Genomic DNA, 24,809 nt, shown 5'->3' with positions numbered 1-24,809 from the left:
AACATGATTGCTGCTGATTAATGTTTATGACTTAGTTGTTTTACCTTGGAAAAATATTTGCTGTGTTTGTAATGCATTTGATATATTTCTGTTTCCTTGGTAGAATGATTGCTGTTTTGGATTAAGGGATATTTTTGGCAGTTCTTTTAAGTTGTGATATATGAAGCTTGATAGTTTCTATTGCTTGAGATGATCATGCTTGATTAGAAAAATTTTCCTTGCTATGCTTAATCTGATTTGATTTATTGGAAAATTACTTGAAAGGCAGCTTCAGGAAACATCAATGTTTGGTTGCATCAAATTGTTTTGTAAGTAATTGAGCAGAAAATCAAATTATTGATAACAAATGAGTTTTGATTATCATTCAATTCTGCTCATAAATCAAGCCATTCAACATTACATAATGAATATATTGAATAACATTGTTGCCTTAGGCTTGATAAAATTGTTACAGGTATAAAAGCTTTCCCTGGTAAAATAGCATACATTAAGGGGGAGCCATGTGACAATTAGAAAGGGGGAGAAATTCAAAACTTCAAAGGGAGTATTCTATACTCTAATCTTTAATTTCTTTCCATTTCAATTTTTAATAATGTTTGTCATCAAGGGGGAGATTGATGAGTTTGGAAAACTCTGAATTAACATTTGTGATGACTAAACATTATTAATTTGATTAATTGCAAAAATATTAATTCATACATGTTGATTAAATTAATTTTTGCTATGCAGGTTCTCATTGGGCCAAAAAATAAAAGAAAAAGTTGCAAGCCCATATATGAATCTTACCTTCAGCCTTATTATCATTCTATTGAAAAATATGTTGGCTGAAATCATGATAAAGTCATTGGGCCAAAATGAATCATTGTTGCTACAAGCCCAATAACAATCTTTGCTAAATAGACCAAAGCTTGGTCCGAATCCATTAAGCAAAGAAAGCAAAGTTTCAATGCTTCCAACGGATCCCATATCTTATTTTGGGATGGATTTCAAAATTTAATTTGCTAGCATTGGAAACATAAATGAGAGAGAGAAAATGATTTGATGGCCTTTAATGTAGCTTACACGCTACTACACAAAAGCATAGGGAGTTGATCTTAATTAATTTATTTGTGATAACACTCATTACTCCTAGCTTTTTCTTTTTCTCTCTTCTCTCTCTACTCTCTTTTCTACCTTCGGTCATATCATTACAGAGAAAGCATGGAGGCTATGGCTAGACACCGAAGAGATGAAGATGCAAGTAACAAGACCATCACAATGATGGCAAGAAAAAGCAAACTAAAAGTATGTTGTGTTCTAAAAATTAAAACTTCTAAATTTTGAATACATCTCGGGAACTTAAAATTATTATTTTTATAAAAACAGTTTTGCCAGTTCTTACAGCCCACGTGTACGCGTGTGACAAACCCCATTTTTAGGGTTTATCTCATGCTTAATTTAGTAGATTTTATCCATTATTCTCACACTTATGCATACAAATTGCATGTTTTACATTTTCCTTCCTAATTCTGTACTATGATTGAAAACATGCTTCGTTGGCCTTAAATTTGCTAATTTTAAACCTCTCTTATTACCATTCGATGCCGTGATATGTTTCTGAGTGTTTTCAGGGTTTATAGGGTAGGAATGGCTTAGAGGACGGAAAGGAAGCATGCAAAAGTGGAAGAAACGCAACAAAATGATGTTTTGAGAAGTTGGCAGCGACGCGTACGTGCCCACGCGTACGCGTGACCAGGAATTTGTGCAAACGACGCGTACGAGTGACTGACGCATACGCGTGACAGAGCGTCACGTGCTGCATTACACAGAAGACGCTGGGGCCGATTTCTAGGCTGTTTTTGGCCCCGTTCCAAGCCCGAAAACATAGATTGGAGGCTGCAGAGTGGGGGAATCAATCATTCAACAATTCATTCACACCTCATTATTCACACATTAGGTTTTAGATGTAGTTTTCTAGAGCCTCTCCTCTCTCTAGGTTTTAGGGTTTCTTTTAGTTCTTCTCAATTTCAGATTTCTATCTTAGTTTAATTTAGTTTCTCTTCTACTTTTTATTTGTTCTAGCATTCTAGTTTATTTACTTCCCTTGTTGATTACTTTATTTTTCCCCATTTAGTTTATGAATTCTCATGTTAGATTTGATATCGCTTTTAATGCAATTTGAGGTATTTCATATTTATTGCTCCTTTCTTCTTTGTTATTATTGAATGCTTGCAATTGTTAGTTTTAGGTTTTATTATTCCTTGTTAATTTTCTATGCTTTTATTTTGTGCCCACCAAGTGTTTGATAAAATGCTTGGTTGGATTTTAAGTTAGCTTTTATGTTCTTAGCTTAGATTGAGTAAATTGGAGACTCTTGAATTGTCAAAGTCTCTTGTTGTTTGGTGATTGAAAGTTGCTAGTTGGCTTGAGCTTCACTAACTCTAGTCTTTGATTAGGACTTGTGAACTCAAGTTGATTTGCTCACTTGACTTACCTTCATTTGTTAGAGGTTAACTAAGTGATAGCAAAAGGCAATTACCATCACAAGTGACATTGATAATGAGGATAGGAATTCTGATTCTCAACTCTTGTTAGGACTTTTTTTAGTTGTTAATTATTTTCTTGTTATTTACATTCCTTGCTTATTAAACTAAAAAAAAAAACCCAAAAAGATACAATCTCATAACCAATAATAACACACTTTCATGCAATTCCTTGAGAGACGACCCGAGGTTTAAATATTTTGGTTTATTTTTATTGGGTTTGCTTAAGTGACAAACAAATTAAATTTTGATTGAGGTTTAATTGTCGGTTTAGACTATACTTGCAACGCAAAAATTTTTGTGAAAATCTTTACCGACATTTTTTCTCCGTCAAATTTTGGCGCCGTTGCCGGGGAATTGATGCGTGAGCATCTTTCCTATCTTTTCCTAGTGAATTTGCATCTAATTTGTTGAGTTTAATAAAAATTAATTATCTTTTAGCCAATATAGATGCTACTTTGAGTCTTTTGCAATTTTGTTTATTTTAGGTAGCATTCGGCTGGATTTGATGGAGTTTCTGCAGCACAAGAATCAAAGGAGATGGCAGCGAGGAGCGACGCGTACGCGTAACTGACGCGTGCGCGTGATTTGGAGCTTTCCATGGTGAGGCGTGCGCGTGATTGATGCGTACGCGTGATTTGAAGATTTGCTCAGCGACGCGTACGCGTGAATAACGCGTACGCGTGACACGCGAAGAAGACCATCGACGCGTACGCGTGACTCACTCTCCTTTGAATCAGAAGGATGTCACTGTCATTCGGAATTAGAATCCGGATAATATTATGAACTCTCTGATCTTTTATGACTCAATTTAACCCTTGAACATAACAATTTTTTTTTCTTTGGTGCTTTGCACCTTGAGCCTAGCCGTGGCTTTAAATATTTTGTCTTAAGCTTTACTTGACACAGAAACACCACAAGCACTTAACTGAGGAACTCTCTTTAAGTTCTAAATATTTTTTTTTAGTTACTCCCAGACAGTGGTTCTCAAAGCCTTTGGCGTACTCTGCAATTGATCTCGACTCTAAATGTTTTGTCTCAAGGATTACTTGACACAAGAACACCACAAGCATGTGACTAGGGAAACAACTCTTTGAGCTTTTAATCATGTCTGACCTCCCTAGTCATTGATGCTCAGAGCCTTGGACTTTGCTTTTATTTTTTTCTTTTGCTGTTTCTTTTACTTCAAGGATTAAACTTTTATTAAATTCAGAGAAATCAGAATAATTCTCTAAATTCCCGTTTCTTGTACATCAACATTCTTTGATTCAAATTTCACTATGCACTGTTCATATCATGCATTCAGAATCATAGAAAATATCACCACATCTAAGTAAATAAGACTATTCTTCAATATAAACTCACTTTCTCATGCAATATATCACTTTTGTATTTTTGATTTGCATTCAAGCTCAGTGAGTAATACATGAGACATCTTTTCAGAATTAAAGCAATTAAGAGAAAACTAAACTAGACCCTAGGAATCTAATAAAGAATAATGCAATAAACAAAGCAAAATAGCAGAAAACCGGAATATAACATAGTAAAAGTGGGAAGGAATAAAAAATGAAAGGAACTCAACCACCTTAGTTATTCTAGCGGTCGTTTTATTCTTCAGGTTGTGCTCCTCCGTGAAGATGATTCACCTCCCTTTTGTACCATAAAAATAAATAGAAAACCCATAACCGAAGCGTCAACACCAAACTTAAAGGTTTGCTTGTCCTCAAGCAAAGTATAACTGAAAACAAAAAGAAACAAATATTAAGATGAAAGAAGAATAAAAGGATAAAAAAACAAGAGAGAATTAGGGATTGAGAGAGAGAGAGAAAGAAAATTAAAGCGAAGGCGACGCGTACGCGTATAGCACGCGTCCGCGTGGGTCCCGGATTTTCCTTAATGACGCATGAGCGTCAGGCACGCGTCCGCGTGCCCCTGATTTTGTGAGAATCGTGCGAAGCTAGCCGCGCGCATGCGCAACTCTCTGTTCGTGTGGCTTGGGAACCAATAGTTTCATGCGACGCGTGCGCGTCACGCATGCGCACGCGTGGATGGACATTTTTGCAAATGACGCGCACGCGTCAGGGACGCGTACGCGTGAGTAAATTTGTGCCTCTAGCACGCTTCCAGCCTCAAGGCAACACAACTCTCTGTCCAAACACTCCTTTACGTCGATTTTGCAGGTCACGCATACGCGTGGAGTGCTAAAATCACGAACGACGCACACGCGTGGGGTACGCATACGCGTGGGCTCGTTTGTGTGAAACGCATTGTTCCAGCGCCACTCCTTCTCAACTCTCTATTCACTTTTATTTTTCACGCACACCCATCTGACGCGTACGCGTCAGCGACGCTTGCGCGTCATGTGCCATTTTTTTTTGCAGTAGGCTGAGGTGTTCAGTTCCTGTGATAAAATAGCTGCATGATCAGAAAAATAGTAAGAACTCAATAAAAATCAAATAAATAAGAAAAGTACTACTACAAAAAATAACAAAGGATACGAAAATATCGGGTTGCCTCCTGACAAGCGCTTCTTTAACGTCACTAGCTTGACGGTCAGCTCCTCTAAGGAGGAGGATCATAGGGGTTCAACTCTTCACCCCTTACTTTGAACTTCTTTCCTGTGTCTCCATAAATTAGCTCAATATGCTCCAGAGAGAGAATTCTATTTACTGTATAAATCCATGCTGGATTCTTAGTCAACACCACCTTCATTCCTGGGGAGAAACCTTCAGTGGGGATCTTTTTGTTTCTCCATCCCCTGGGTACTTTCTTCTTTTTGGGGACCTCCTCCTTGGTGGATGATGCAGTTCCAACACCAAACTTAGATTTAATGTCAGGAGGAATTTTTTTGGTTGTCACCACAGGAGGTTTGAGTTGCAAATTCTGCTGTGCATCATTAGGGGGTTGTTGAAGGTTCGGATCAATAAGCTCAGTCTGCATGCACTTCTCTTCTTCACCTGTTGAATGTGTATCTTTGAAGACATGAAAGACCAGTTGCTCATTATGTACTCTAAGCACTAATTCACCCACTTCTACATCAATTAGAGCTCTTCCAGTGGCTAGGAATGATCTTCCTAGAATTATAGAGGCATTCTCATCCTCCCATGTATCAAGAATTACAAAATCTGCTGCGAGGAAGAACTTACCCACTTTGACCAAGATATTCTCCACTAATCTGTATGCAGGCTTCATAGATTTGTCTGCCATCTGTAATGCTATATTTGTGGGTTGTGCCTCTTGGATCTACAACTTCTTCATCATAGACAAGGGCATTAAATTGATGCTTGTTCCCAGATCACATAACGCTTTCTCAAAGGTTGTGCTCCCAATGGTGCATGGAATTTGAAAGCTCCCTGGATCTGGCATCTTCTTTGGTAAGTTATTCTGAATGATGGCACTGCATTCTTTAGTCAGGACCACTGTCTCATCTCCCTTTAAAGGCTTCTTCTTTGACAATAGCTCCTTCATGAACTTGGCATAGAGAGGCATTTGTTCCAAAACCTCTGTAAAAGGAATATTGGTTTGCAACTTTTTGAAGACTTCTAAGAACTTTGAAAACTGTTTGTCCTTGGTCTTCTTTTGAAGTCTCTGAGGATATGGCATTTTTGGCTTATACTCAGGAGCCTTTGGCAAAGTAGGATAAGTGTCAAGAGAATCTGGGAATGGGTTGTCCGTACGCTTTGGAGGGGCGTGCTCTACTTTTCCCTTCTTCTCTTTTGGAGCCAGCTACTTTACCACTTCTCAATTGAATAACCTTGCAATCTTCTCCTGGGTTCACCACTGTATCACCTTGAAATGTACTTGCAGACCTCTCAAGTATTGGCTTGCTCAGTTGGCCCACTAGCACCTCTAAATTTCTAATGGAGGCTCTGGTTTCCTGCATAACTTGTGCTTCCGTACTTTCCACTTGTCCACTTATCAAGGTGATAGCCTTGCATTCCTCTCTTGGATTTGGAATTGTGTTACCAGGAAGGCTATTAGTGTTCCTCTGATCAATTTCAGTGACTTTTGTGGCTAATTGACCCATTTGAATCTCCAGGTTCTTGATGGATGCTCTGGTTTCCTGTCTAAAACCTGTCAATATTGCTTCCAAATCATTGTTCTACTGGAAACCGCCCTGAGAACTATTGTTGAAGTTCTGAGGTCTCTGAGGTTGGTCCCTCCATCCAAAATTTGGGTGATTTCTCCATCCCTGGTTGTATGTCTTAGAATATGGATCATTGTTGGGATTCCTAGGACCACTCCCCATGTAATTCATCTGTTCAGAAGAAGGTTGAGCATAATCATAATTATCATTTTGCACAACGTTACCTGCCATGTCATAAGAGAACTCTTGGGGTGAGTGTTGATAGCTGAGACTTGCATGCCACCCATCTGTTGAGTAAGTAGATTTATTTGCTGAGACATCAGCTTGTTCTGAGCAAGAAGAGCATTAACAGCTTCTACTTCTAACACGCCTCTCTTTTGAGGGGTCTCAGAGTTCACAGGATTCCTATTAGATGAGTATAAATATTGGTTGCTTGCAACCAATTCAATCAGCTCAATAGTCTCCTCTGGTGTCTTCTTCTTGTGTAGTGAACCACCTGCAAAAGTGTCTAGGCTCATCTTGGACATCTCACCCAAACCTTCATAAAAGATATCCAATTGGGTCCATTTGGAGAACATGTTCGGCGGGCATTGCCTAGTCAGTAGCTTGTACCTCTCCCAAGCTTCATAAAGAGTTTCACCCTCCTTCTGCCTGAAGGTCTGAACCTCCAACCTAAGCTTAGTCAGCTTCTTTGGTAGGAAAAATTTAGTGAGGAACTCAGTGACAATCTTTTCCCAAGTATTCAGACTCTCCTTTGGTTGGGAATCTATCCATAGCTTTGCTTTATTCCTCAGAGCAAACGGGAAGAGCATGAGTCTGTACACCTCTGGGTTCACTCCATTTGTCTTCACAGTATCACATATCTGCAGAAAGTCATATATAAATTGAGTTGGGTCTTCGTGAGGAAGACCACGATACTGGCAGTTTTGTTGCACCAGGGTGACCTTGTGGCTTCAACTCAAAGTTGTTTGCAGCTATAGGAGGTACCACAATGCTCTTTCCATAAAGATTTGCAGTAGGAGCAGAATAAGAGCCAAGCACTCTCCTTTGCTCATTCTCATTCGGATTTGCCACATTGGCATCAACAGCATTATTATTATTATCCATAGTGGATTCTGCAGCCTTATAAAGTCTTGCTTGTTGCAAACGTCGCCTGAAAGTTCTTTCAGGTTCAGGATCAAAGTCTAAGAGATATTCTTTGTCCCAGTTCCTGTGCATAAACAAACAGAAGACAAGAAAAGATGGAACTCTCTACGTCAGAGTGCAGAGAATTCCCAGTGAGGTAACCAGAGTAAAGAGATAAAAATATTGAATAAAACAAACAAACACTAAAAATTGAAAATTACTAGTAAAATTAAGACTAAAAATTTTCGAAATTAATAGGCAAATTAAATAAGAAAAATTAAAGTAAGACTAACTAGGAAATACCAAACTTAATTTCAGAAATTAAGAAAAATAATAGTATTAAATTATATTTATTTATTTATTTATTTTTTTGAAAATAACAATGCTTAAAATTTAAATGAGACTAATGAAATAAGAAAAATAAAAATATTAAAAGAAAATAAAGAAGACAAAACAAAATTGAACTAAATTAAAGAAAAGAAAAACGAAGGATGGTAGAAACAATAACTACTGAAGTTAACGAAATAAAAAAATAAAACGAAACAGGGCTTGATGAACGAATAGGAAGAAAAATAAAGGAAAAAAAAATAAAAAATAAAATTAATAATACTAAAATAAAATAAATTAAACAAAAAATTATCTAATCTAAGCAATCAAACAACTAATAGTTGTTAATCACTATCAATCTCTGCCAACGGCGCCAAAAACTTAGTGCAAAATTTATAACCACAAACTATCCGGCAAGTGCACCGGGTCGTACCAAGTAATACCTTACGTGAGTAAGGGTCGATTCCACGAGGATTGATGGATCAAGTAACAATGATTGATTGATTGGCTTAGTTAGACAAATAGAAAAGAGTGTTTGAATATTCAAAGAGCATTAAACAATTGTGCAGAAATTAAAATAGTAAAGTAATTGAGTTGGGAATGAAATATGGAGAAAGCAGTTAAGGTTTCAGAGTTATCTATTTTTCCGGATTAATTTTTCTTACTAACTATTTTAATCATATAGGATTTAATTTATGGCAAACTATATGTGACTAGACCCTAATTCCTTAGACCTTCCTAGTCTCCTCTAAAATTCATTAACTGCCAATTCCTTGGTCAATTAATTCCAATTAGAAGCTGCATGATCAAATTCCAGTTTATATGCCACAAAAACTCTAATTACCCAAAAATAAGAGGATTATATGTCACGTATCCCGTTAAATCAAGATAATTAAAATTTAGGAGAATATGTTTTCAAGCTGTTGTTCAAGTAAAGAGCTTTTCCAAGTTATACAAGAACTCAAATAGAAAGAGGGTCATACTTCCGTTCCACCCAAATTTATAAGATAAAGAGCGAAAACAATTCTTAAATTATAAATCCATACATGAATTAAAATAGAAAAAGCAATAAAATCAATCCATACAAATAGACAGAGCTCCTAACCTTAACAATGGAGGATTAGTTGCTCATGGTTCAGAGTCAAAAACTGTGGAATATGGAATGTAAATTGGAATAGAATGGGATGTCCCTAAGGGAAGGAAAGTTTCTCCCTTTTATATCTAATCCTAATAAATTTAAAATCAAATTTCTAAAATTAAAATAATATCTTTTTCTAAAATAAGATTTGAATTTAAATTCGAATGAATTAATTAACAAGTCTTCAGCTGATGGGATGGGACCACTTGATTTGTCCATTCTGCAGCTTCTAATCTGTGTTTTCTGGGCTGGAAACTGGGTCAAAACAGCCCAGAAATTGCGCCCAGCGTTTTTCTGTGTTTCCTGCACGTGGCGCATGTCACGCGTACGCGTCAGTCACTCGTACGCGTCATTCACGCGTACGCGTCGCTGAGCAAATCTTCAAATCACGCGTACGCGTCAGTCACGCGCACGCGTCGCCATGGAAAGCTCCAAATCACCCGCACGTGTCAGTCACGCGTACGCGTCGCTCCTCGCTGCCATCTCCTTTGATTCTTGTGCTGCAGAAACTCCATCAAATCCAGCCGAGGTGCATATCACTCCAATAGCTATGGTGGATCCCCTTGTAATTACCAACAAGCCCCACCATATGCCTATGAACCTCCTCCTCAACATAGCTTTGAACCACCATACTCACAAGCCCCTACTACCAAACACCCTCATATGATCCTAATCCTTATCCACCATACCAACCACCTTGTGAGTCATATGAACCATATATAGAACCACTCCAATTCCAACACAATTACTCCCAAGAACCACCACCTCCATATACACCTTGTCTATATCCATCAACCCAAGAGTCATATGATCCTAATTATGTTAACCAAGCAGAACGAGAGTCAAAGGATCATCTCAAGGAAGCAATGGATCGACTTCAAGCAACCATCCGTCAAAAGTTTGACCCATGTGAGAATAAGGGATTGAAGTGTATTGTGCAACAAGTGGAAAAGATGGAGAGTGTTGAACTGCCATATCTTTATCATGATGAACCACCCTCTTATCATGAACCTTTCCTCCCAAGCAATGAACCCTCATATCCACCCCAATCTCCAATGGATGATACTCTTGGTGTTGTTCTTCAAGAGCAAAGAGAGATGCAGCAGACGACACAAGAGTTTATAGCTACCTTGACCGAGGTAGTAGATAATTTAGCTTCACTGCACGTCAATACTCAAGGCAATCCCATGGCTACGTGTGGAGAATCTAATGAAGAACTTAGCATGACGGAGAGACTGGGAACTCTGGCAGACAATGAGAAATGTGACTTTGTATTGGAACAAGTGGAGGAAGCCATAATAGTTGAAGAGGAAAAAGTGGTCGAAGACTTAGGAGATGCTGAACCTCCATGGGAATCTAGAGTTGTAGAGTATTCATCCAAGAAGCTCGAAATTGATGTTAAGGAGGCTAGTGCACAACCTCCAAGGCATATTCCCTATGAAGAATTGGATGGAATAGATCAAGAAGCAAGTTTCCTTGGTGATGATGATCATGAATCAAGTCTTCCTAGTGATGAATCCACATCCGCAAATGAACTCATTGAATATGAAAACCCTTCTCTGATTGAGTCTGAGAATGATGTGGAAGTGGAAGTCCTTCGGCAAGTTCGGACGGGAGTTGAATATGCTTTGCCAAGATTGTTGGAGACTTCTCTACCTAGGTTGCCGTCTACTCCGTCATTTGAGTGGGTAAAACTTATCTCTATTCGCTTTACTGTCCCACTTGAGTATAGTATTCTTGAAACAGATGGCCAACTTAGGAGGCTTTGTGGCATCAAGCGTAAGAGGAGAATGTTTAGTGGTTGGAGTTGCAAATCAAGGCTCATCGAGGTTGAGATTTCAAGAGCTAGATGCAAAGGTTGGACTAGTGAACATTTGGTTGGATCTAAGAGAAGAGTTTGGTATTGCATTGAGAATTCGGATTGCTTACCACCCAATTGGAACAATGATGATCCGGTTAAAGACGGGTGTAGAAACAAGATTTAGGATCCGGACCTACAAGAGGATCAACTTTGGGAGCTCAAAGCTTGTGAAGAACTTCATCAAGGCTTAGTGAATTCACTTAGGAATGTTGAAGCTTATTGGAAGTCCAAGCGTTGGTGGAAGTTTCAAGATGAGTTCAAGCACAAGCTACCATGACAAGGAGCTCACCAATTATCCAACTTAAGGACTTAAACTAAAAGTGATAGGTGGGAGACACCCCACCATGGTAAACTCTTCCTATTTTATCTTTTATTTATGTTGGTAATAAGTTGCATTTTTATTCTTAATTAGAATTATTTGGATTATGTTGGTGATTTACTGGTTTAATAAAGTCTGGCTTTACTTTGGTAGCTTGTTAGTTTATTATAAAAAAAAGGGAGCTGTCACGCGTGCGCGTGACCGACGCGTACGCGTCGATGCCCAGACTTGGCTCGTGCTAAAACAGCGCTGAAACGATGTGAGCGCGCGAATTGAACAGAAAGTTGGGCTGCCACTGTGCTGGAAATGCGCGAGTAGTCACGCGTACGCGTGACCGACGCTCACGCGTCAGTGTTCATTTTTGTCCATCTACGCTTACGCGTGGAGGACGCTTACGCGTCGCATGGCTATTTCTGTTTTCACGCGTACGCATGATGCATGCGCATGCGTCGCGTCCTGTTTTTCATTTCTTGTTTCCTCTATCCTTTCTCCTTCTTTCTTCCTCCTTTCTTACTTTTTTCTTCTTCATTTCCTTAACATCTCATCCTCATTCTCTTTCATTCTCTTTTCCTCCTTGCATTTTACATACTTTCATCCATTGCATTTTAACTTTGTGCATGTTTTTATTTTCTTTTCTAAATTCACTATTTTTCCATTGGTGTTATATTTTCTACCACACTGTTGACTATTTCTTCCATTATTCTGATGCTAAATGACTTGTTTTACATTGCTGGGTATTATTATTCGTAGGTCAATGCTAATCTTTTATGATAATTGTATTCTTTTTGCATTCATATGAAGTTATATTGTCTTTCATTACCCACACTCTCTCCCCCATTGTTGTAATTTTCGCACTATTGATATGCCATTTGCTTCTACTGTTTTCTCACTCGCATGTGGTAGCTACCATGTAGTTGAGACCATCATTATTTAGAATTAACCCACCCATCTTTTATTTGTTTTCTTATCTTTGTTTGTGGGCTCTTCTTCTTCCTTTTTCTCTTCTTTCAGGATGGCCACTGAGAAGAAAAAGGAAAAGCTTCTCAATGGGGAAACGACAAGTCCATCTGCACAATCTTTGGAGAAAAGCATCAGTTGTAGCAACCCGTCCACTTACGCATCTTATCATGCACCGAGGACGGTGCAATCTTTAAGTGTGGGGAGGTCGATACAGACTTTCAAGGATTAGTTACTTTCCTGTCTCAACACCAATGTTTAATTTTCTTTGTTAAATTAGTTATTGCATTTGCATGTTTGGTAGCATTTTTGTTTGATTTTGTGTATATTTTACCACTACTTGGTTGGAATGATAAGTTCTTTTTGAAGAAACTATCTTATAGCATTCCACTAATTTAAATTAAAATTTCTTTTAAACCTTGCTTGAAGAAATTTATTTTGGAACATGGTTTAGAGCTCGAACACACAAAATCAGTGAGATTTTGAGCCTATTCGATTGGTTGCATTTTATCAACCAATATTTTAATTTTGGTGTGTGTTGTTCTCTCTAAAATTGTGATCTTTGTCTTGCTTAATTCTATATTTCCATTGTTTGATGTATGCATGCACTTATATGATTGAGGCCTTATTTCACTGAGCTTACATACCCATATGGCCTTAACCTTTTCATTATCCTTTGTAAATCAATGTTGAGCCTTTTAACCCCATTTATTCTTTACTTTAGCTCATCACTAACTCTAAGCGAAAAATAATAATGTCCTTAATTTGAATCCTTGGTTAGCTTAGACTAGTGAGAATGTTCATGATTTAAGTGTGGGGAAGTTGGGTTTGGAAACATTTGGTTTGAGAATTGGGTGTTGTATATTCTTGTGAAAATGTGCAAAATAATAAGTTGAGCATATATTCTTGCATTCAATATCTTAATCGTATGCATTGAGAAAAACAAAAGAAAAGAAAAAAATAAAAAAGAAAAAAAAGGAGAAAAAGAAAAGAAAAAGAGAAAATAATAAAAGGGGACAAAACGCCCCAAAGTAAATGGTGATAGCAATGCATATGTACTGTACTCGAAATTTGGAAGCATGAATATGCAGGAAACATGGTTAATGGATAGTTAGGTTTTGTATTTTGATTACATGGATTGTCCTAAGTTAGGTGGGAAGTTTGGGTTAATTAAGGATTTAGATTTTAGTCCACTTGACCAAATAAAATTCTACCTTGACCCTAACCCCATTACAACCCTTAAAAGACCTCTTGATATGTGTATTTTTGCATCAAATTATTTGTTGATTGGTAGAAGAAGAGCAAGCCTAAGAAAGCAAGTTTAGTAGAGAATTGAGAGAATCGAACCTTAAACACCTGAGTGATTAGAGTGTATACACTTTCGGTGAGGGTTCGATGCTCGATTCTTTGTTCCCGGCTTTCATGAGCTATTTTTTTCTACAAGTCTACTTGTACTTTATTTTGATATTTGAATTAGTGGAATCTAGTTTATATTTATTCTTGGAGAATTTATTTACTTTTAAACCAAGTAGGAAAGAGAATTTTGCATTTAGTTGCATTCATTTAGATAGGTTACATTTCATAAGTTTTACCATTCCTCTTCACTCCTTTATAGCTTCTCTTGAGCTTAGCAAGAGGACATGCTAATGTTTAAGTGTGGGGAGATTGATAAACCCCATTTTTAGGGTTTATCTCGTGCTTAATTTAGTAGATTTTATCCATTATTCTCACACTTATGCATACAAATTGCGTGTTTTATATTTTCCTTCCTAATTTTGTACTATGATTAAAAATGTGCTTCTTTGGCCTTAAATTTGCTCATTTCAATCCCCTCTTATTACTATTCGATGCCGTGATATGTTTGTTGGGTGTTTTCAGGGTTTATGATGGGCAGGAATGCTTTAGAGGACGGAAAGGAAGCATGCAAAAGTGGAAGAAACGCAAGAAGATGATGTTTTGAGAAGATGGCAGCGACGCGTACGCGTGGGCGACGCGTACGCGTGACCAGTGCAGCAGACAAGCGACGCGTACGCGTGACAGAGCGTCACGTGCTGCATTACACAGAAGACGCTGGGGACAATTTCTGGGCTGTTTTGGGCCTAGTTCCAAGCCCGAAAACACAGATTGGAAGCTGCAAAGTGGGGGAATCAATCATTCAACAATTCATTCACACCTCATTATTCACACATTAGGTTTTAGATGTAGTTTTCTAGAGAGAGAGGCTCTCTCCTCTCTCTCTAGGTTTTAAGGTTTCTTTTAGTTCTTCTCAATTTCAAATTTCTATCTTAGTTTAATTTAATTTCTCTTCTACTTTTTATTTGTTCTAGCATTCTAGTTTATTTACTTCCCTTGTTGATTACTTTATTTTCCCCCATTTAGTTTATGAATTCTCATGTTAGATTTGATATCCCTTTTAATGCAATTTGAGGTATTTCATATTTATTGCTCCTTTCTTCGTTTGTTATTATTAAATGCTTGCAATTGTTAGTTTTAGGTTTTATTATTCCTTGTTAATTTTCTATGCTTTTATTTTGTGCCCACCAAGTGTTTGATAAAATGCTTGGTTAGATTTTAAGTTAGCTTTTATGTTCTTAGCTTAGATTGAGTAAATTGGAGACTCTTGAATTGTCAAAGTCTCTTGTTGTTTGGTGATTGAAAGTTGCTAGTTGGCTTGAGCTTCACTAACTCTAGTCTTTGATTAGGACTTGTGAACTCAAGTTGATTTGCTCACTTGACTTACCTTCATTTGTTAGAGGTTAACTAAGTGATAGCAAAAGACAGTTACCATCACAAGTGACATTGATAATGAGAATAGGAATTTTGATTCTTAACTCTTGCTAGGACTTTTCTTAGTTGTTAATTATTTTCTTGTTATTTACATTCCTTGCTTATTAAACTAAAAAAAAATCCCAAAAATATACAATCTCATAACCAATAATAACACACTTTCCTACAATTCCTTGAGAGACGACCCGATGTTTAAATACTTCGGTTTATTTTTATTGGGTTTGCTTAAGTGACAAACAAATTAAATTTTGATTGAGGTTTAATTATCAGTTTAGACTATACTTGCAACGCGAAAATTTTTGTGAAAATCTTTACCGATATTTTTCCTCTGTCAATGTGGCATGGAATTTTTAACTGTGCGTACGCGAGTAGCCCTATGCGTACGCGTAATGGACCAGCATGCATGTCCACGCGTACGCGTGAGCTACGCGTATGCATCGCCTCTATTTCAGCAAACATGGTTTTTCTGAGTTTTAAACCTTATTTCAAACTTCTAAACCTCTATTTTCATTCTTCTAGCCATAAATAACAGTATTAGGTTTGATAATCAAGTGAAGTTAGGAAATTGGGATAATTTGGAGGTGAAGTAAAGTTGAAATGGTGATGAATTGACTATGAAATGTTATGAATGATTATGTATGATATTTGGCTTGAATAATCAAATGATCTGAGATATGAGATTCACTGGGTAAAGTACTGTGGCTTGCCACCACGTGTACTAGGTCGAAAACTCGATACTCTGTTGACCCTACGACGTAAGGGTGATCGGGCACTTATAAATTCCCGGGAATGTTACCCCCATTGAGCAATATTTATTATTTGAGAAAAAGCTATGCATAGACTCTTGGGGATGCACGTCGAGGGACATTCCAAAGGTTTAGCAAACCGGACTTGTCGGGTTGGCTTGATAACCGACATATGAGACTCATCAGCCATAGGACAGGCATGCATCATGTGCATATTACTTGAATTACTTGTTTGTGCATTAAATGGGTGTGCCTAATTGCATTTGCTATGTTAAATGTATATTTGCTACCTGCAGTACTTGTAACCTTCTTGTGTTTGCCTTTATCTGTTTATTTGTCTGTGATATGTTGTCGGAGATGGAGGTACGGAGGAAAGGCGGTAAGACTAAATTCAAGATTAAGTTAAGTTAGGCTTAGATACTCTTAGAAAATCACCTTTTATGGCTTCTGTTTAATACTTTAAGCTTTGTAATATGAGTGTCGGTGTTCCAGGATTGCTTCTGGCTTTCCCAGGACCTTATATCTTATATGTGTGGCACCTTTACCATGCTGAGAACCTCTGGTTCTCACCTCATACTATGTTGTTGTTTTTCAGATGCAGGTCGAAAGGCACTTCGTTAGGTGTCTGGACTTCTGAAGCGAAGTGGTTATCGGGTTATTTTGTTGTATAGTTATGTATATATACGTACTTAGTTTCCTTTCCGCATGACTTGATCCTTTTGACCCTCTAAAGGCTTATGGAGAGACAGGATTTTGTTTATGTAAATTTGGGTTTTGGATATGTATATATATGTGTATATATTCTCCGGCCAGCCTTGACTTTGCGGGCTGAGTTAAGAGCTTGTTATTTTGTATCTTTGGCCTTCTATTCTTACTTTTGTTTTCTTATAGCTGATAGCTATAGTTTTCTTAGTACGCAAGTTAACTCGTTTTCTGAGTGTTGCATTTTTATTTCGCGATTTTTATTTCTTCTGTTCTTCAAGACTCCTAGTTTATTATATTCTTTCTGCTATTATATGTACACTTTTTATTTTAGAGGTTGTAATACCACATCACCTCTATTTTATGGCTTAAGCATAAAGCTTTGTGTGGTAGGGTGTTACATTATGGTATCAGAGCAGTTCGTTCCTATAGAGCCTAAAAGACGGACTGATTATGCTTCTGTGCATTCTCTATATAGGTGTTTATGTGCAATTAGGGTATCTGACTGATATGTATGGCATAAACGTTTGTGAGCATGCATTTGGAACTTAAAGCATTAGACCTGCAATATTGAAATTGATCAACTTAATATCACTTGTTTGGTGTGTATAGGGATCAGATGTCGACTCGCGGATGCGGTCGCGAGCGAGGTAGAGGTAGGATATGCACTGTTAATCCTAGCCTGGCAAGGAATGACCTAATAGACTTTATGGCTTCCCTGAAAAATATGGCTGCAGCTATGTAGACGACAGGCGAGGCACTGGGTAATCAAATAAACCAGGGTAATCACGGGAACAATAATGACGAAGAAGGCCCTATGACACTTGCAACATTTCTAAAAGTTCACCCTCCGACCTTTGGGGAAACCTCAAGTCCCACTGATGCAGACAATTGGATTCAAGCTATGGAACGGGTACTGCAGGCTCAACAGGTTCCTGAAGAGCAATGGGTTGAGTTTAGAACTTATCAGCTGCAAGGCGAGGCTCAGTATTGGTGGCAGGGAACACGACGTATCCTGCAGCCAGATGGCGCTGCGATTCCTTGGGAGGTCTTTCGAACAGAGTTCTATAAGAAATACTTTCCTAATTCAGTCAGAAACTCCAAAGAGCTTGAACTGATGCAATTAAAGCAAGGCCAAATGACTGTTACTGGGTATACCAGTAAGTTTGAGGAGTTATGTCACTTTTCTCGTATCTGTCAAAGTGCGCCTGAGGTTTTTGCTGAGTGGAAATGTATTAAGTATGAGGGAGGTCTTCGGAGCGATATTCTGAGCTTCGTTGCCCTACTGGAGATCAGAGTGTTCTCTGAATTGGTGAATAAGAGTAGGGTGGCTGAGGAATGTGTCAGGAAGGCAGCAGCAGAGAAAGGAAGTTTGAGGGTGCCTTTTGAGAGGACTTCAGGGAGGAACTTTGCTCCGAGAGGTAGGAATTTCAAGCGTGGAGGCTTTGTTCCGCTGCAGAATCAAGGCTAAGGCAATTATAGAAGGCCGAATACTAATGTTAATCAAGGAAGAATGACTTAGGGTATGTTATTTTTGTGGACAGCCCGGGCACTTGGCCAGTAATTGTCTGGAGAAGAAGAAGTATGAGACTGATAGAGCACAGCAGCCAAGAAGAGTGTACACAACTTCTGCAGCAGGTGCTGAGGATCTGAGACATTGATTAGAGGTAATTGTGAAATGGCTGGTAAAATCTTAAATGTTTTATTTGATTCAGGAGCAACTCATTCATTTATTGCATTTGAAAAGGCTAATGAATTAGGATTGAGGATGGTGGTTTTATGTTATGATTTGAAAGTGCATAATGCTACTCATGAAGCTGTGGTGACTAGGTTAGGATGTCCACAAGTTCCACTTCGAGTACAACAACGTGAATTTGTGCATGATTTGATTTGTTTGTCAATGACTGGTCTTGATCTGATCTCATCTTGGGATTAGATTGGTTATCCAAGAATAATGTTTTGCTTGATTGTTTTGAGAAGTCAGTACAGTTTATGCTGGAAGGGTCGGAAGCGCCGATTGTAGTGAATAGTTACTATTTGAACTCTATGATAGTAAATTGTTCCAGGACTGAGTGTCAGAGTATTATGTTATTAACTGCGGGAGTATCAGATGATGATCAGAGTTTAGAGCAGATTTCGGTTGTATGTGAATTTCTAGACGTATTTCCGGAGGATATTAATGAATTTTCACCTAACCGGGAGGTTGAATTCGCAATTGAATTAGTGCCTGGAGCCAGTCTGATTTCGATTACTCCTTACAGGGATGTCACCTTTAGAAATGGTTGAACTGAAGGCACAACTGGAAGATCTGTTGGGTAAGCACTTCATTCGACCAAGTGTTTCTCCGTGGGGGAGCGCCAGTGTTACTGGTAAAGAAGAAGGCCGAAAGTATGCGCTTGTGTGTCAATTATCGTCAATTGAATAAGATTACTGTGAAGAATAAATATCCGCTACCTAGAATCGATGACTTAATTGACCAGTTGCAGGGTGCCGGCGTGTTCTCTAAGATTGATTTACGATCCGGGTATCATTAGATAAGGGGTTAGAGATGAAGATATTTCGAAAACTGCTTTTAGAACATGATATGGTCATTATGAATATACAGTGATGTCTTTCAGGTTAACCAATGCTCCGGCAATATTCATGGATTATATGAACAGGATTTTCTGGCATACCTGGACAAGTTTGTTATTATCTTCATTGATGATATCCTTGTTTACTCTAAGACTGAAGAAGAGCATGCTGATCACTTGCGAACTGTGCTGCAAATTCTGAAAGACAGGAAGTTATATGCTAAGTTATCTAAATGCGAGTTCTGGAAGAGTGAGGTGAAGTTTCTCGGTCATGTAGTAAGCAAGCAAGGAATAGCTGTGGATCCTGCTAAGGTAGAAACAGTAATGAATTGGAAGCGACCAACTTCAGTGACAGAGATTAGGAGTTTCCTAGGTTTGGTGGGGTATTATCGGAGGTTCATTAAGGATTTTCACAGCTCGCCTTACTTTTAACTAAGTTGACTAGAAAGGATACGTCTTTTGTTTGGACTTCGGAGTGTGAGGAGAGTTTTCAAGCATTGAAGCAAAAGTTGACTACTGCACCCGTGTTGGTATTTTCTGAGCCAAGTGAACCGTTTGAAGTGTACTATGATGCATCATTAAAGGGTTTGGGGTGCGTTCTGATGCATCACCGAAATGTTGTAGCATATGCCTCATGATAATTAAGGCCGCATGAAATGAACTATCCACTTAGAACTTGCTGTCGTTGTATTTACTCTGAAGATCTGGAGGCATTATCTCTATGGCGTTAAGTTTCACGTTTTCTCAGACCATAAGAGTCTGAAGTATCTATTTGAGCAGAAAGAGTTGAATATGAATCAGAGGAGGTGGATGGAGTTTCTGAAAGACTATGATTTCGAATTGAATTACCATCCAGGAAAAGTGAATGTTGTGGCGGATGCCTTGAGTCGGAAATCTTTATATGCAGCTTGGATGATGCTACGAGAAGAAGAGTAACTAAAAGCATTTCAGGGTTTGAAATTGGGAGTTCGGGAAGAATCCGGAATTCTGTATTTAAGTCATTTACAAATTTCAAGTGATTTTAAATCAGAATTTCTGAAGGCCCATCAAGATGGTGAAGCGTTATGTAAGGTATTGCGAGCAATTGAGCAAGGAAAATAGTGGACAGTGTCAGAAGATAAGAATGGTTTATGGAGGTTTAAGAACCAGATTATTGTGCCAGATGTCGGAGACCTGCGGTAAGGTATCTTAAAGGAAGCTCATAAGAGCGGGTTTTCAATCCATCCAGGAAGCACCAAAATGTATCAAGATCTGAAATCAATGTTCTGGTGGCCAAGAATGAAGAATGATGTGGCATTGCATGTATCTAAATGTTTAACATGTTAGAAGATTAAAATCAAACATCAGAGACCATCAGGAACCCTTCAGCCTTTAGAGATTCCATAATGGAAATGGGAGAGTATCGCAATAGATTTTGTGACAGGTTTGCCTAAGACTAGGACTGGTTATGATACTATTTGGGTGGTTGTGGACCGACTAACAAAATTAGCTCACTTTCTCCCCATCCGGATAAGTTGCACAATGGAAAAATTGGCTCAAATTTACATCAAAGAGATTGTCAGATTGCACGGCGTGCCTTCTACCATTATATCTGACAGAGATCCTCGTTTCACATCAAGGTTCTGAGGAGCCTTTTAGCGTGCTTTTGGGAGTCAGTTGAGTTTGAGTACTGCATATCACCCTCAAACAGATAGTCAATCAGAGAGAACTATCCAGACCTTGGAGGATATGCTAAGAGCTTGTGTTTTAGACCAGCCGGCGAGTTGGGACCGGTATATGCCACTAGCGAAATTTGCTTATAACAATAGCTACCATGCGAGCATCAGAATGGCTCCATATGGCAGGAAATGTCAATCCTCGCTATGTTGGTAAGAAACTGGAGAAAGAAACTTATTGGGGCCTGAGATGATAGCTGAAACTACTGAGTAGATAAAGAAGATTATAACTGAATGCTTATAGCCCAAAGTCGTCAGAAGAGCTATGCTGATCAAAGGCGAAAGCCTTTGGAGTTTGAAGAAGGAGATCATGTTTATCTGAAGGTTACACCAACCACTAGAGTGGGAAGAGCCATTAAGACTAAGAAACTGAATCCCCGTTATATTGGACCGTTTGAGATCCTGAAAAGAATTGGGCTACCACCATATCTTTCGAACTTGCACGACGTATTTCATGTGTCACAGCTTTGGAAGTATACTCCTGACGCAAGTTATGTTCTGGAACCGGAACCGATTCAAGTGAGAGAAGATCTAACACTTCCAGTGATCCCGGTGAGAATTGATGACACTAACGTCAAGAGATTATGCGAGAAATAAGTATCACTGGTAAAAGTAGTTTGGAGTCGAGCTGGTATGAGGAACATACTTGGAAACTCGAATCGGATATGCGGAAAGACTACCCACATCTCTTTTCACGTAACTAAATTTGAATGTTGAGGGCAAAATTCTTTGTTAGGTGGGTAGGATGTAAACCCTGTTAAATTAGTAAATAATTAGTCAATAAATTAATTTTAATAAAGAAAATTAGAAATGTGAATATTATATTAAATTAAGATAGAGCTCGTCAAAACGAGAATTTTGACACTAATTTCGAAGAATTCGGCCCAAGATTGGATCGAACGGGCCGAACCAGTTGAACTGGGCCCAAACCGGGTCCGTGGGCCCAACCGGACCAACCTTTAAATGAGCCAAAGCTCATTTTCTCCACCAAATGCAACAGAAACAGCGTTCAATGCAGCAATGGAGGAGAAGGGTATGAAACCCTTACGTTAATTTCAAAACGCCGTAACTTTCCAATCCGAGCTCCGATCGCTACACCATTTTCAGCCACGCGACCACCGCGTCGAGCTCTACGTTTCTACCAGAACAATTTTATAGATAACTCACTTTATTGTTCTTTATAAACCCTACTAAAATTAGTAAATAATTAGGTAATAAATCAAATTTTAACTAGGAAAATTAAAAATGTAAATATAATATTAAAATAGGATAGAGCTCTTCAAAACGAGAATTTTGACACTAATTTCAAAGAATTTGGCTCAAGATTGGGCCGGACGGGCCGAACTGGTTGAACTGGGCCCAAAATGGGCCCAAGGCCCAACTGAACCCAACCCATTAAAGAAGACACAACTTCTTATTTCCCTTCTTCTTCATCATTTACGCTGGGAAACATTTCATGCAGGGAGAAGAACAAAAGCAAAACCTAACCATCATTCATATACTCAAACCACTATAACTTCCTCATCCGAGCTTCGATCGCCGCACCGTTTGCGGCTACGCGTCCAGCGCGTCAAGCTCTACAATTCCATTGGAATTTATTTGGTAAGTCACTTTAGCATTCCAGCCTCTCCTTCCTCTCAATTTTTGAAAATCATGTGTGCCCAAGTTGAGAATTTGTTAATTTTGATTCTCTAGGTTCAAATTAGCTTGTGGAGCTTGTTGGTTTTAGCTCTCTTGTCCGGTGCACGGTGAGGTTTCTTGCCTTGGTCAAATTCTTGGTTTTGAATATGTGAAATCTGAATTTTGAATCATATATGGATAATAGGTGTGAACTAGGTTTGTGTATACAAGTTTTGGGATTGAGTTGTGGACATTTAGAGGCTTGGTGGTTCTTGTGAGTTGTGGGGCTGTGTGTATGGCTTAAGTTTCGCCTTGGACCAACGCGGGAATCGGCCAAGGTATGGTTTAGATTTCGCGTATTTAATATGTAATGCTATGTGAAAACTTAGGCTAGATGACCCTAGGATAAGTTGAAATGTGTGTTTATATTAATGTTTAGTAACTTTGATGGATTTATTAACTGATATTGAGAATGAGTAGTGATTGATGATTTTGTTGAAAGTGTGGTGTTGGTGTTTGATGATGAATTCAATTGAGTTTGATGGAAGTTGACTTAGTGTATTTGATATAAATTAGCAATTCTTGATGTAGATGTTGAGCCATTCATGAGAGTGGTGTGGAGTACTTATTGTTGGTAATTGTTGAATAAAAGGGTTAAATGTATATGTTGGTATGTGTGACAAGGGAACTATGTATATACATGAGTATAATTGTCATTGATTTGGATTTGGAATTGTGAAGATGCATGTGTATATGTAGGGAGTTATTGAATGAATGAGATTTGAGAATATTGGATGTGGTGTGTTGTGAAATGAATGGAAGGTATGGAGTTGAGTATTGGTATGCTTTGGTTGTAAAATTTTCTGGTATGCAATGAGATTTTGGTAAAAATAGGGGTTTGGTAAATTTTAGAAAAACTAATTTTTAATGAACTTCGGTAGTCCATAACATGAATCTCAAATTTTGGATGGAAATGAGATTTGTTTCAAATTAAAGAGGGTTTTATAAGCTTGAGAACAATATAAATTTTGCGAAAAAGCGAAGTCTGTAGAGGAAGTTATGGACGCCGAAAATCTAGTGCGAAAAACGGGAAATTCTTAAAATGCAGCAGAACCAGAATTTCTGGTGTGTGCCTACGCACACTGATGTGCGCACGCACCCAGTGTAAGACCCATAACTTTTGAAAAAGGGCCATCATGAGCTGATTTCAAATTCAGTATTTCTGTAGCTTTAATTTCAGAAATTTCTTTATTAAAGAAAATTAAAGCAAGTGTCGATTAATTGAATTTGAAATAAATTAAGATTATTATCCAATTTTACAATTATTGAATTATTTTCTATATTCAAATTATAAAGTTGGTGGTTGTGAGATCATAAGAATTTTATATGAATTGGACTGAATAATTAATATTTTAAAATATTGATACTGCTCTTTTGGGAAGATAAAGGATTTAATTATATTATTTCTAATTATTTGATTTGGACATTTTATTGAAAATAATTTGTAAAATTGATGAGCAAATAGTATTTTCTATATACAATTAGTGTTGGATTTAATTTGGGTTTTAATTATTATATTATTTCCAATTTTATTTAAAATTACCAAACTACCCCTAACCCTAATTTTTGAAAATGAAACCCTAACCCTGAAAACCCTAACCCGACCCGTTCCCCCCAAGACCCAGCCATAGCACCCACAATGTTTCCCTCACCTAGCAGCAGTAGCACGGGCAGCTTTCACTTCTTCTTGCACGAAAGAAATGAAACAGGAAGGGGGAGAAGAGGGAGGCGGCGCGGTGGGTGTCACTGCCACCGTTGCTGCTGTTGCTATCAGAGGAGAAAGGAAAGTCCGGGAGAGAGAAGAAGGAAGGGCGTGCGCGCATGGGAGGAAGGAGCCGTCCATTCCCTGTCGCGTCGCACAGCCGCTACAGCCATGCCGTCTTCGTCGTCGCCAGGAGAAGCCACCGCTGTGCATCCTTGTTGCCGTCGCTAGAAATCTGGCTGTCGTCGCCGATCATCCTTGCGCCGCATCAAAAACAGAACCGTGACCTGAAGAGAGTGCGAGCCATAGCCACAGACAGAGAAGGAGGAGCGTGCGCGGAGAAGGTGAAGCCGCCGCTGTCGCCGGCACCTCCAGCCCGCGTCGCCGCCGAACGCGCCGTGACCTCCAGCCACGCTGCCGCCAGTCTGGTTTGCTTTGCCGCCGTGTCGTTGAGAAGAAGGTCATCTAATCACACCAAACAGAAGAGACAAAGAGATCCGAGGCTGAGCTGGGGTTCAACCACCGTGCCCAGCCGTGCTTGCATCGTCGGCGCCGCCTCCGTCGGAAC

At 38.6% G+C, this 24,809-nt stretch overlaps 1 protein-coding gene and 1 pseudogene across 1 annotated transcript; both read left to right on the top strand.

Moving 5' to 3' along the window:
* Positions 1–10,065: 10,065 nt before the first annotated feature.
* On the top strand, positions 10,066–11,337 carry LOC148547343 (uncharacterized; annotated as a pseudogene).
* A 4,889-nt stretch (positions 11,338–16,226) lies between these two features.
* LOC148547342 (uncharacterized) lies at positions 16,227–18,042 on the top strand. The gene is made up of 4 exons (XM_088495398.1): positions 16,227–16,248; positions 17,050–17,100; positions 17,184–17,227; positions 17,317–18,042. Exons 1-4 carry the CDS (start codon positions 16,227–16,229, stop codon positions 18,040–18,042), a joined length of 843 nt encoding a protein of 280 aa, XP_088351524.1.
* The last annotated feature ends 6,767 nt before the right edge of the window (positions 18,043–24,809 follow it).

Source organism: Arachis ipaensis, chromosome B8 (assembly GCF_059453495.1).
Source record: "Arachis ipaensis isolate K30076 ecotype BB chromosome B8, ASM5945349v1, whole genome shotgun sequence".
Lineage (NCBI taxonomy): Eukaryota > Viridiplantae > Streptophyta > Magnoliopsida > Fabales > Fabaceae > Arachis > Arachis ipaensis.
The sequence above is the reverse complement of the archived record's forward strand: the minus strand, read 5'-3'. Positions and strand labels throughout refer to the sequence as shown.